General features: G+C 40.4%; 1 protein-coding gene across 1 annotated transcript in view; it reads left to right on the plus strand.

Annotated features, from left to right (window-relative positions):
• Positions 1–398: 398 nt before the first annotated feature.
• The window catches only part of ephb6 (eph receptor B6), a 38,589-nt gene continuing 25,853 nt past the window's right edge, over positions 399–13,134 (plus strand). Inside the window, exons 1-2 of the mRNA XM_011485415.4 lie at positions 399–553; positions 10,284–10,348. Coding sequence (XP_011483717.2) covers positions 448–553; positions 10,284–10,348 — 171 coding nt within the window. The 5' untranslated portion in view covers positions 399–447. The remainder of the gene's footprint in view (positions 554–10,283; positions 10,349–13,134) is intronic.

A 13,134-nucleotide genomic window follows, 5' to 3' on the forward strand; every position in this document is an offset into this window, starting at 1 on the left:
ATTTTATATTTGTTTGCTTTGAATTTTCATGAAAAGGGAGAGCTCAAGGCGAATGGGGAAAAATTAGTTTGATGCGCTCACATGCCACAGCATGAAAAAAATGCAGGTTAGCACAGTGTCCAGGAAGGATGTGGAACACGTCTAGACCAAGGTTTTAACAACCAGAAAATCTTGTATTTGATTTCTTATCTCCTTTCATTCTGTCTTTAACCCCTCCATCCTGCTTTCACACTCCCTCCTCCTTCACAGCTGTGTTTTCTGCACCTCTTTCAGCGCTCTCATTGCACACTAAATATTTTCCTTCTTTCCCTCATTCACTCATCCCTTCTCCTCCCCCTCATCCTCTCTTTCTCTAATAAAAAAGGGAGCAAACAGACTCCGCCCCCTCTCACCCCCCACCATCCCTCGCTCCGTCACACACTCCATCTCCCTCTTTCTCTCTCTTTCATGCTCCCTCCTTTCCTCTCTGTCTGTCAGTGTCATTCTGTAGAGGAGATGTGGAGTTTGTTTCTGTCTCTCTGTCTGTTTTTCCAGCCTAACTCAGCTGAGGAAGGTAAGAGCTCAACTTTTTCTTTGAAGATGTTTCATGTCAATGCTGTGACCTCTTGCGTACGGTGATGGCGTGGGGATGGGGAAGTTCGGATCTCAGGGATGGTGCACCCAGGGAAGCTCTCTGGTCATTTCACCGGACTTTGACAGTGTGCAAAACCATTGCTGCAGAGTGCAGAGCCTCAGCGCTCCACCTGCAAATCGGGAGCAAGAACCAGCCCTGTTCCCGACCCTTTGTGTGTCAAAGTTCTGCCCGCCTGTGGAGACGCAGACTTTTCATCTGCATCCGAGCAGGAAGGACTGTTCTGGTGTGGAGGGACCATATGGATATGGGGTACTTACAAGTTCACTCAACAAAAGAAAATGGAAATAATTCCAAGAGCTGAGGAATAATAAGTTGCATAACCCATTCATCACTGCCTTTAGGCACGGTGACCCCTTCCCCCCGTCCCTATGGTGTCACTCATGATCTCACAGATGTGACAGGCGGAGGCCCCTGCCCCCTCCTCAATCACTGCCCTCTTTTACTCCACCAAGGAGGTTTTTCCTTCTCCTCAACGTCCTCTGAATAGAACATTAAAGGGTGCAGGAGTTTCTGAAAATGATGGATGGTTGAGTGAATGGAGGGAGCTCTCAGATCTGACTCAAGACAACTGCCCTGATTCCATGATTCCAACTGCGTCCGCATAGGTTTTGTGCATGCATGAGTGCATGTGAGCAGTAATGAGGGCTTCAGAGAGCAATATGAGGTAACTCTTTTTCCACAAAAGCCAGCAACGGAGCACAAAGTCAGCGTGCAACTATTTTTCTAAGGACGTGAACAGATCTGCACCTGCTCCCGCTCGTGGCTCCACTGTGATGTCCATGAATGCCAGCGACACACAGGCTGAACTTATATGTCAGTCTCACGCCACAGATTTGAGCTGGGTTTGGAACAGATGGCCTGGACTTAGATGAGACAGAACAACAGAGAGAGGCCGCACAGCATTACTGGCCTACTGAGTCTGTGGGCATAATTGAAATCGAACTCTTCTTAATACAGCATTAACCTAATATTACAAATCCACACAAATGTGCATACATAGTTACGTCACAAGGGGTTGATTTGGCATCACCCTGGGGTTTGATCAAAGTTGGTGGCGTCTGGGCCGACAGGTTGCAGCTCTGTCTGTGCTTCTACCCATGATTATCCATTTTCCAAGTTACAGAAGTGCCAGTTTTGGCTTGATTCTTTGCAGCTTTCAAGCAAGAAAGTGTCTGAGTGACATTTTATTTGCAACGTTTACATGCCGCTCTTGTGAAGCGCTGACGCGCTGATGGTGTGAAGACACTGGGCTGGCCTCTAATTTCTTGCATGTGTGTGGGAGATTGTGTCTTTGTATTAGCTCAGCACAACACAGAGTGGGACACCAAACCTGATTCCCCTTTGGCTTTTCCTGCTGTGGATGAATGGAGATGCTGAGATGCTCATGGAGTTACTCTATAAATGAACATTGAGTTGTTAGAGGAAATTAAATGATAACCTCCTCTGAAATTTTTTGGAAGTTACAAAAATAAGACAACACATTAACAACTTGGTGCAATCTTGAATTTAAAGCCCCACTTCGATCCTCTTTGATCTATTGTAAAAGTGTTGCCAGTGGTCTTTTTTATATTGATTAGCCAAAGTAAAATAAAAGCTGTGTTGCTTTCTTGGACATAGTTTCTGCAGAGCGGCAGTAGGTCATCAGAAATTTGTCTCTAAGTTGCGGGCAGGATTGTTAGCGTGGAGTAAGCCTGCGTTCATCTTCCATCATTCCTTTGTTTGCAGCCTCTCCCGCTAGCTTACTGCCTCTTGCAGCCCCAACTTAACATTACCAGTACAACAACAATGGCGAGCGGTGTTGGATCAAGCCGTACAGTTTTAATCCAGACATCAGCATCTGATAAATAATCATTTATCTGCGCTTTTCCAGACACTCAATGTGTCCACAGCCCCTCTGAACATGACCAAGACATTCATACGCATTTACAGACCAGTGGAGTCACACTGGAGGCAGTGAGGGTGAAGTGTCTTGCCGAAAGACACAGCAACAGTTGACTGGGGGGATTGGGGATTGAGCCGCCAACCCATAGACCATCGGCCGAGCTGCTCAACTGCCTGAGCCACTGTCCAAACCTAATTGTCTGCAAGTGAATGCATCAAAATGGAGCAAAGCAGAGAGATTGTGGCCCACTGATTGTAGTCTGTATGTAACAACTACAAGCTTTTTTAAACTGCATTTTTTCTGTCTGGTCCTGATTGTTTAAAACAGAACATGTTTTCATTTGTTTTAATTCCTTTTGCATTTGTAGTTTAGTGAGAAACAAACCTTTGAGTGAATATTGTATTTTAGATATAAAAATGATCACATAGGAAAAGCACTGTGAAAAATTTGTTAGAATACATCTTTTTTTTTTTAAACAGAAAATACACCTAAAAATTCCAAGTTAGGATTTTAACAATTTGTAAAAGAGTTGAAAAATGTAACTTTGTCCAATCAACTTTAGGATGTGGGACTGGTCCACAAACACGCACTAAGCAGCAATGATGGTTTTGCCTAAAACGCGCCAAGAATGTTCTCCTGACGCCAAATTAGATTTGTTGTTAAACTGAATGTGAATTTAAGAGTCAGCATGTTTTTAACTAACAAGTTTCTGATTTGGCTCCAATTCAAGTATTTGTCCCTTTTAACTAACTACATTTTTACAAGATATATTACAGTAATTAAGGGAGCAAAATGCCAGAAGATCTCTTTCCAGAAGTAAGAAAATGCTACCAAACCTTTAAAGCAAACAAAACATTCACATGATTGTCAACATCCAAAAAGAAAAGCTGGTTTAGAACTGAATCAAAACAGTTGAAAAGTTCTCACACTTTCAAAAATGCATTGAAGGGTACTTTGTTATGGCAGGTGGGTGGAAGGTTGAATCCAAATGCGGACACGGCTTTCCGGGTAACAAGTTTTATTTTGAAGAGGGTGAGGATGGCAGTTTTGAAAGGCAGGCAGGCAGACAGACAGGAAGGCAGTCAGGCAGGCAGGAGGGCTGACGGGCAGGCAGGCAGGCAGATAGACAGATTGGCTGGCAGGCAGGCAGGCAGGCAGAGAAACAGGGGGATTAGGACACATAAAAATCACTTTAGCTCTGATCGTACTTGCCAATATTGTTACCAGTGGTGAATATTAGTCTGGTGTCGGCTGCAGGTCCATGTGAGGTTTCAGTAGAGTGGCTGACGAGGTGCAGGTTGGCTAAGGCACTGGATGAGAGCAAAACCACAGGATCACAACATACTTTAAATGTTGCTCAGAATGCAAAAAAATAACAACAACAATCTTATCATATAGATGATTAAGAAATTATTAAATTGACAAAAAGAACTTGTGCACTTAAACAGCTCTAGGTGAGACTTTTGGTTATGACAAGTCTTACAAGGAAGTATCTCCAAATAAGAAAATGTCTTCAGAAAATTAATTTTTAATTACCGGCAGATGATTTAATACAATAAGTTATTATCAAATTATTGCAGACGGAGTTAATGTTTTGTTTTTAAATACAAATGCTTTATTTTCACTGTATTTTTTTACCCCTAAAACCAGCATGTGCTCAGAAAAAGAGCCGGTGTCCCACGATTTGTTTATTTTTCTCACTTTAAGGTCACATGGATTGTCCTTCAAGTCATCACTGGTTTGCAGCTTTAACTGGGTATTAATTAAACAGATTACCCTTTGTACTCTTGGTGTAATAAGCTGCTCTTCTGGGACATGGTAAATTAGTCAGATCACCATAGAAAAAACAAAAGGCATGTTTTTCACAGCTGGAGACAATAACGTTAGTGAAAAGAACGTCCTCCTCTTTGGTGGATGGAGTTGAAGAAACCCTGTGCTGACGGGAAAAAAAGCCTGACATCTTCATCACTAAAACACCTATCTATTATAAGAGTTTATTTTTAGACCACATGTAAATTTAACAACAACAAGATTTTCTAAGGACTGTAAAAAAACATCAGGTCATGTTTCTTGAACGTGAATCACACCTCTGCCATTGGCAGGAAGAAAGCTTGAGGCTGTCATGCAGCCGTGAGCCAGTGCTCTCTGTCCGAGTCACTTGATGTTGCAGCAGAAAGAGTCACCTGCACAGAAAGGCACAGGGTTACAGCCAGATTTTTAACTGAAAACTGTGCGCATGGCACGGACGCCCATGACTGTGGAATGTAGCTTTGGGTTTTGGATTTCATAATTAAAGCTGTTGCTTAGCATTGTGCATGTACCAGCAAAACAGAAAGCAGGAAAGTCTGAGTGCTGACAGCTTCTCTGCTGAGAAATGTCACTGAAACGAATTCCACATTTTTGTCCTCTCCTCTCCTTAAAGAGGAGATTCCAACAAAAATACTGCCTGGATCATACATAGTCTTTAAAACATTGAAAATTAGTGCTAATATCTATAAAGTACCACTACGATCACCTTTTGATCAATTTCAAAAGCGTTCCCAGTGGTCTTTTTATTATGATGATGCTTGTTTTAGCCAACATTTTTAAAAACTGACATTTTCTAGGACATAGTTTCTGCAGAGCGGCAGTAATTTGTCTAAAAGAAAGCATCAATTTTTATTTCCTGATCAATGTATGAAGTGATAACCTAAATATATTCAATGTATTTTTTTCCTTGTCTTTTTCTTTTGTTTTATTGCTGAAATTTCTTTAAAATGAACCAATCAATCAACCAACCCAAACTGAAATTCAAATGCTGACGGCTGTCTTCTTTATTTTTATTTTTTTAAACAGATATCTTTTTCTTTCACGGTTGGCCTTAACAATCCAATCCTGTGATCAAAGTAAACTGCAAGATTACTTTTACGGTTCAACTGAAATCCAAGAAAAATAGAACCAGATCTGAAATCTGATACAACTCTCACAGTCTATTTACAAAGAAAATATGAAACTGGAGCGTTCTAGTCTATGCACTGCAGTTTCAGCAATGATGGTTTATGCTGAAAAAAATATCTTTTACTTATTTACAAAGTTTCAGTGAAGCTATTCAACTTAAAACCCACCTATGGCAGCCTGCATTATCTCCCAATGCAAAGATGAAGTCCTCTGTGAATGAACCAACCCAACAGTGATCACCCAGCTGATTCTGCAATAAGTAGCTTGTTGATGGTTACAAATAATTTTTCCACGCCTGTGACATTTAAAAAAAAATGTAGATTTGGACCGTTAAATGTTGACTAAAATATCCCACGGACTCCTTCCTACACTATAACTTTTTGAGGTTAATTTGCTAAAGAGCAACGTCAGTTAGGAGTCCTCTGTGTTCACCTTTGACCTTCCAGTCAAATACAACGATTAAAGAACGCTGCTGAGATCTTTGACAAGGCATCAGCACTTTGACAGGTTTACTGATCAAACTGTATCAATTTGACACAAACTCTGGGCTTTAAGTGTGTTAGGCCAAGTCTTGGTCATGTGCTTGATTTCTTGAGGCTCCATTCTGTCACTTTTTCCAGCTTTGCTTTGGAAGCCTGAAGAAAAGTGTGACTTGCAAAAAAATCCTCACATCACCTGTCTGCAAACCAGAGATGTGAAAATAAGCCCTTTCATTTAAACCTCATCCTTAAAATAAAGCTTCCTCTTCGGGTTCTTTTTAAACAGTTTTAAATGCATTCATTTGAGATATCCAGGGAGAAGGCTGTGTTCTCAGTGGGTGATCAGATTTTTGGGGAATCTCTTCTTATCTGTACCTGTTGCTGCTTGCTCAGAGACTCAATCCAGACATCCTCCTGTCATGTCACGTGGTCTAAAATTCTGTTTGTTGAATCTGCACTTTCGTTGGCTTAACTGCTGTGAAGCTTTGATGACTCCCTTCACCACATGCTTATTTCTGGTGTCATGTTAATCCCCGTCTCTTCTCCCTCCTGTCTTGGCGTTTCGCTCCTTCTGTGGTTGTTTGTACTGTTAGCCTTGTCCTCAGATGACAGTCTGTGGGGCGGGAGCGTCTGAGGCAGAGAAAGGGTGGGGACGGGTTGAAAGATCGGGCAAAGACAGCAGAATCTGACCTCAGTGTAAAAATGCTTGCAGCCACTTTGTTCAAAAGCTACTTTCCCTTTTGGCATGTGACGTTCAAAAACATGCGTTTGGCATATGGTGTTCACACTGGACAAGCAGGGAGAGGCCCTTTTTCTTTTTCTACTGTCTGCCACCTACAGTTGGAAGAAGCTTGGTGCAAAATGTCAAAGCGGTGCAAATCTTGCTTCAGGGTTTTTCTTTCACAGCTCTATTCTGATATATGAAAGACTTGGTGTCATAGAAGGCATAAACCACAAATATTCATTTCTCCTTCACGACCAATTTTCAAACCGTTGGTACTTCCATGAGTGACAAGAAATGCCATCTAAATCTCGCTACCAAATTCAAGTCCCTGACTGGTCGACGTTCAACCTGGTCTCACTTTCCAGGAGAGTTCATGGACGTTCCTGTATGTAGAGCCTGAAAACGGTTGTAAAAACATGCGTATAAACTCCAGAGTTTTGTATGTGCACATACCCACGTTTAACTTAGACTTTTCATTGCAAGTGGTCGCTGAAATGTGTGTTCCCGAGAGCAGTGTAGAGTTTGTGTGCTCCTCTTGACAATGCAGTTTTGTTTCCTGTGGTGTCAGGGTGTGGTTCACATTCACACTTCTCAGGGTTTTTTTTAATATTAACAACCAAAAGCTGCTTCCTTGAGCTTGTGAGGGAGCTTGGAAAGGTGTTCTTTAAAGTACTTGGTGTCAAGAAGCGCAACATGAACAACGACTTAGTGCTGGAGTGTGGGAGAATGCACTGCCACACGGAAATGGCAAAGAATATTGGAGAAAGACAGCAGAAGATGGAGTTACCTAACTTAGCACTGAAAAGTGTGACGTGCTCCTGCAGGTGACCCCAGCAACAAGAGGAAAAAGCTTTTCCACCTACAGCAGGGAGGAAACAGATTCATATCTACCAACACAATGAATATTTATGTTATAAATATAATTTTCCTGTTCTTCTTTTCTTTTCTTTATTTTACTTTTATTTAGACGCCAATATGTTTCCAGTAGAATTGGGTTCAAAAAAGCCAATGATTTCAATCTTTTCTTAGAAAATCTATAACTTGCTTCTCTTCCAAAACAATATCAGATAAAATGATCTTTTCTGTTAGTTTCTAATGCAAGGAATCATTCTTTTATTTTTGAAAACTCCACATTTGATCAGTTTAAATCACTAACCATAGGGAAAATTGTTTTTCTTCTGTTTTCGACTTTTTTTCAAACTAAACAATTTTAATTATAAAAGAAAATTTGACACTTACATTAACTTTTAATGGAAATCATGAACTTTACAGTTAGAATTGATTTAGTTGTTGGATAGTGGTACCCAGACCTACTTTCCAAATGAACATCAGATCTCCATTGGGTCTATTAAAAATGGACCAGAGCGTATGTCTTTTTTTGTTGTTTTCTGATGTAGAGGGATGCCAAACTCTGCGGTCACTCCCCAGATGAATAATACACACATGGGAAGAAGCAGCCGATGAGAGGGACAGGGGACCGGATGGAAAAAAAGTACCAGGCAGAGTGTGAGCCAGAGTGGAGAAAGAAAGGAGAGGTCGCCGTCCATTAACTCAGCACTCAAGTTCAGATTGCAGACTCAGCACTTTCTCAAACTGTCAGGGAAAAACTTTGAGTGTTTTCGGCCCTTCAGTCAAAGGAGATGCTGTGGGCGCTCTCCTTGTGCAAGGTAGGGGCTCTCTGGGAGTTAAATAAAGGGGCTTTTAATACCAGGCTGACCTGCCAGTAAATGTCCCTTTCTTTTGTTCATTTGGTTGCCTGGTGCAGAGGAGTTAGGTTTCCCCAGTTTGAGCTGATCCTTAAAGAGTGGGCAGTTCTCAGTGCTTACCTTAAGATGTCGCAGTGAATTTTTCAGCCTGCTTGTGTCACACAATGAGAAAAGTACAAACTCTCAGATCATTCCTTCTGATGCACTGGATTGGAGCACCAAAAAAAAAAAAAAAACGTTTACATCAATGTCAAGCAAATTTGTTTTTTCATTTGCATTTCACTTAAACAAATAAACACAGACACGCTTACTGCATTTGTGTGCTCTATTCGATCTGATATAAATAGGATGACACGGAATAAGGTCACAGTGGATGCTACGTAAGGGGTTGTGGCTCATGCAAAAATGCTAATGAGTATTCAGAGCTTACAAACCACTACAGTAATTCCTTTCATGCCACCAGACACAGCTTGCTTTGCTTTCTTAAATCAAAGAGAAAAAGTGTCACGAATAGGATGCTGCTTGGGTGGGTTTAGTCTGACGCTCATAAACTTTGCAGTTCTGCTTTGTGTCACATGCACGCCAAACAGAAAACTGTTCTGAAGCTGTTCTGTTCTGTCACTTTCCACGTGTTCCTTTCTCCTGAGACAATTCCTATCCTTTCCAATCCTGAAAGATTTACATGGAAAATATGTGACTTCAGTCAAAAAGACAGACAGACTGGGAACGAAGGCATGAAGGACAGATTTGCAGAATCTCCATCTGTGAGTGTAATCCTAAAAACATATCAACTGTTGGAGAACAGGGAACTGAGGGCGATTTGTCTCAAAAGCCACAAAATTAATCATGTTTGATTGTCGAAAGCAGGCAGCAGAATTCCAAGCTTGTCTTTGTGTTTCAGACAGCGATAGAAACGGATGGAAATGTGTCCTTTCTCTTCAAATCACTGCTGCTCTGGATGGGCCGTGATATCACTTCAAATCCCCTCTTCAAACCGCGCATGCTGATCATGAAGATGCTATTATTCTGTTGCTCTTTGAGCAGCTTTTAGAGGGAGTGCTTGTCTCTCACAGATAACCAGCTCACACTAAAATAAAAAACGAAGGCATGAAAATATGATGACAATACCAGGAATTATTTATTTGTCAACAGAGGTAGGTTTTCTGCTTCCCACCTGTCTTGAGGTACTTGATGTTTTTTCTCCACTAACTCCATCTGTGCAGGCATCTAGACGTGAGGTCTGATGTGTTTCCCGCCTCTATGAGCATGACAAACTTTGGCTTGCGTTCAGCTCGTGGTGCAGGCTGTGCCAGACTGAAGGAACAGCAGTCACCACAGTTTTGGAATACTAATGGAAAATTCAAGGGCTTCGGTTCTGTGTGGGAAGCTGCCATGTGTCAGTATGCAGCACTCTGCAGTGAAGGGACTTCATGAGTGTGTGTGTGTGTGTTTCCTACACCCGTGCGCTCTTTAAAGCACTTAAACCCAAAAGCAAATTACGGAAAAACACACTTCAACATAAAAGCGATGTGACATTCCCCTGCTTTCACTGCGGATCAGAGGAAAAGAGCAAATATATGTGTTAAAACTTTTAGGAGAAGAGGAGCGTGTCACCCACGCAAAATGAAGAGGGTTCCCCTTTGAGCCACACGAAGAGAGGCATCAGGCCACTTAATTAAAAACCAAGCGGACAGCAGCTTTGAAATCGGAATATTAGTTTTGAAAGACATCACTATTTCAATTTAGTATAAAGAAAAACTAAAGGAACCTCATTGGATATTACAATCAGTGTTTCAGCATCCGATTCTGCTCTTGGCTCTTACTCTGTTTCTTAAGTAAATTGTCAGTCAACAGTCAACAAAATCCAACTGTCAACAACCTGCATTCTCATGCCTTGCCTCTGTCTCTTTTTGCCTCTCAGTGATGCTGCTGGACACAACGGAGAATACCTCAGAGCTGGGCTGGACCACCTATCCAGACACAGGGGTAAGCAGGGAGTGAAAAAGTCAAATGGAAAGCAGCTCAAAAAATTTGTTACACTCAATAAGCAGATGATTATGCAGTAGAGGTTGAATTACAATCACTTTGTTTGAGAAATATGACGGAATTTAAGGGAAGGCATAAACTTTCTCTTTGACGTATGTTAATACATGGTTCAAGCATAGGAGATTTAACTATCTTGGTAGTGATACACTACCATCCAATTCTTTAACCTAAATGAATACAACAGATATTCATTATTAATTTGGAACTTTTTTAAACAACAAAAACACAACGTCTTTAACATTAAAGCTTTAAACATTAAAACGTGGTATTTTGGGTATTTTAGGCTGTTTTCAAATTCAGGAACTAAGATTTCTTTTAAATGATTCTTAGGAATGATTTGTGTGCTTATTTTGAACTAAAATGAAAAGCTCTGTGGCAGTAAAGGTCATTTGGTAAATTGGAAATCACAGCAAAATAACAAAATTGAGAGAGGAAAAAACAAAAAATGATTGTATTTCCTCTGAACTGGTAATGCATGAACAGATTCCTGTTGAAATCAGGGCTCTAATCAAACTTACCTGATGTGTGTCAGAAACAGGAGATCGACATCAATGTCAGTGTTATACAACAGCCTAAAATGAGTCAATTTTTTTTAACCCATTACTAACAATCGGACAGGCTCTCAAATAGTTGTACTTATTTTATTTATAAAAGCCACACTGAGAACAAGTTGACACGTTTGAGACACCCTAAAAAGTCTGTGACTACAGTTGGAGAAGATTTGATCTGCAACAATAGGAGGCGATCTAACCTACGCTGAGAAACTGCAAGAAATTTGCCCCAAAAAATGTATTCAGAAAAATCCCAGACATTTATCGTAATTCTATATGAAAGCATTGCTTGTTAGTTGTCTGTGTGTGTGATGCACACAGACAATCTTTGTCCTGGCAAGCAAACATTTTGTGTTTCTTTGAAAAGGAGAGGTGTCATACTGCACAGCTTTCAGAGGTGACCAATATGACACTAATGTTCCAATTGCTGTCATGAAAGGCCTTTTCCACCATAACAGAAAAACCAAAAAGGAATTCAGAGACAGGATAATCTGTTGCTGAAACAGCAGATGATAATACTGCCATTTCTGCAAACAAACACTTCTAACTTAAGCATTTATAAATTGAAACCAACTTTGGGGGAAACAAACATTGTATCTCATAAATGATTTAGTCAATGAAAATAGTTGTAATGAATTTGAGGACAGCTTTGTGTAAATGCTGATCACTTTGTCCTTTGTGTCAGGAAACCTTTCTTAAAATGGACGATAAAAATTGCTGTTAGTTTGTACCCAAGTTTTCTTAAGACTCAGAGTCTGAAACTTCAAAAAAAAACATTGCAAGGAGATAGAGAGACATTTAAATCTGCATTGAATGCAGAGCAGAAGTCAAAATGTGCATACGCTACAGTTCATCCACAAAAAGGATGACGCAACAGGTCAGGAGTCAGGAGTCATGCTTAACCTTGTGCTATCTTAGATGACCCCACCCTTACATTGACGTGTTCTCCCTACCATGACAAAGGTGGCCAAAGGTGGAAAGATTTCATGTAATCCATGGACACCAGTGAAGATCACAAATCATTGAAGAAAAAAGGTTCAGCACACTGTCTAGTGGGTCTAGATGACCCAACTCCCAATGTTAAAGTGCCTAGGATAGCACAAGGGTTACGGCATCACCGACCAGGTTCTGTGGTTATCTCTTGGGCCTGCACGGTGTTGGGTGTGATTGTTGGATATTAAGGCATTGGAAGCAGATGAAGAGCATACATCCTGACCCAGAACAAAAGAGTACTGATGATGTGATGTGATAATATTCAACCAACCCTCATAACTCTAAGAAAAAAACATTTTTACATTTTCTTAGCAATGTGTTTCAAATAGAGGACATTTTCTATTTGACTCTATTAAATACACAAGAAACCCTGTAGTTTTTGTAATGTTGCTAATATATCTTAAAACAAGCTGTTGTCCTCCACCTTTGAGGGTGCTTGATTACTTTAAAACCCCCATCAAATCATTTGCTATGGATGATCCACAGAAGAAGCATTTAACAGGGTCTCATTGAAAGCTTCTGCTGTTTATAATAGTTATCTTTATTTGGGTTGATAATTGCAAGTGAGTGTCCTGCAAGTAAAAAAAAGCTAAAAAACAAAATAAAAACTTGAAATGAGTAAACCGCAAAAACACTGTTGAAAAATGTTCTTGGAAATATTATTTTTCTTGCAAGAGAAAAAGTAAGACCGTTTTTCTGGAAAAATGGGTCTTTTTTCCTTCTTAAGATTAAGTTTATGCAGTCTAACTTCAAAACTTCAGTTCTTTTTTGTTTTTATTCTGTTTTTCATGGATTTTCTCTCCTGTATGTAAAATTTTTTTGAATAATTCTGCTCAGACTGAACCTTTAAATCTCCCTTCTTAACCTATTTTTTATTTATCCTCTTATGGGAAACATAGTGTTATCAGATTGACATCAAACTTAAAAAAGACCACAGGTCTGTATGTGTGTGTGTGTGGGGGGGGGCATGTGTGTGGACGGCAGTTACTCCCGGACCCGGTGTGAGTGCTTGCGTGACTGTGCGAGGGTCAGCTTCTGGGTCAGTAAAATTCATTCATCTGTAATTGATTATGCCTCACTTCTAATATGGCTCATAATTACACACATACATTGTCGTCATAGACATCTTCTCTTTTGAGAACATCCGTCAAGCGGCATTTGAGAAACGGCAGAACAGTCTTC

This window comes from Oryzias latipes, chromosome 16 (genome assembly GCF_053564925.1).
Source record: "Oryzias latipes strain Hd-rR chromosome 16, Olatipes_Hd-rR_3.1".
NCBI classification, from domain to species: domain Eukaryota; kingdom Metazoa; phylum Chordata; class Actinopteri; order Beloniformes; family Adrianichthyidae; genus Oryzias; species Oryzias latipes.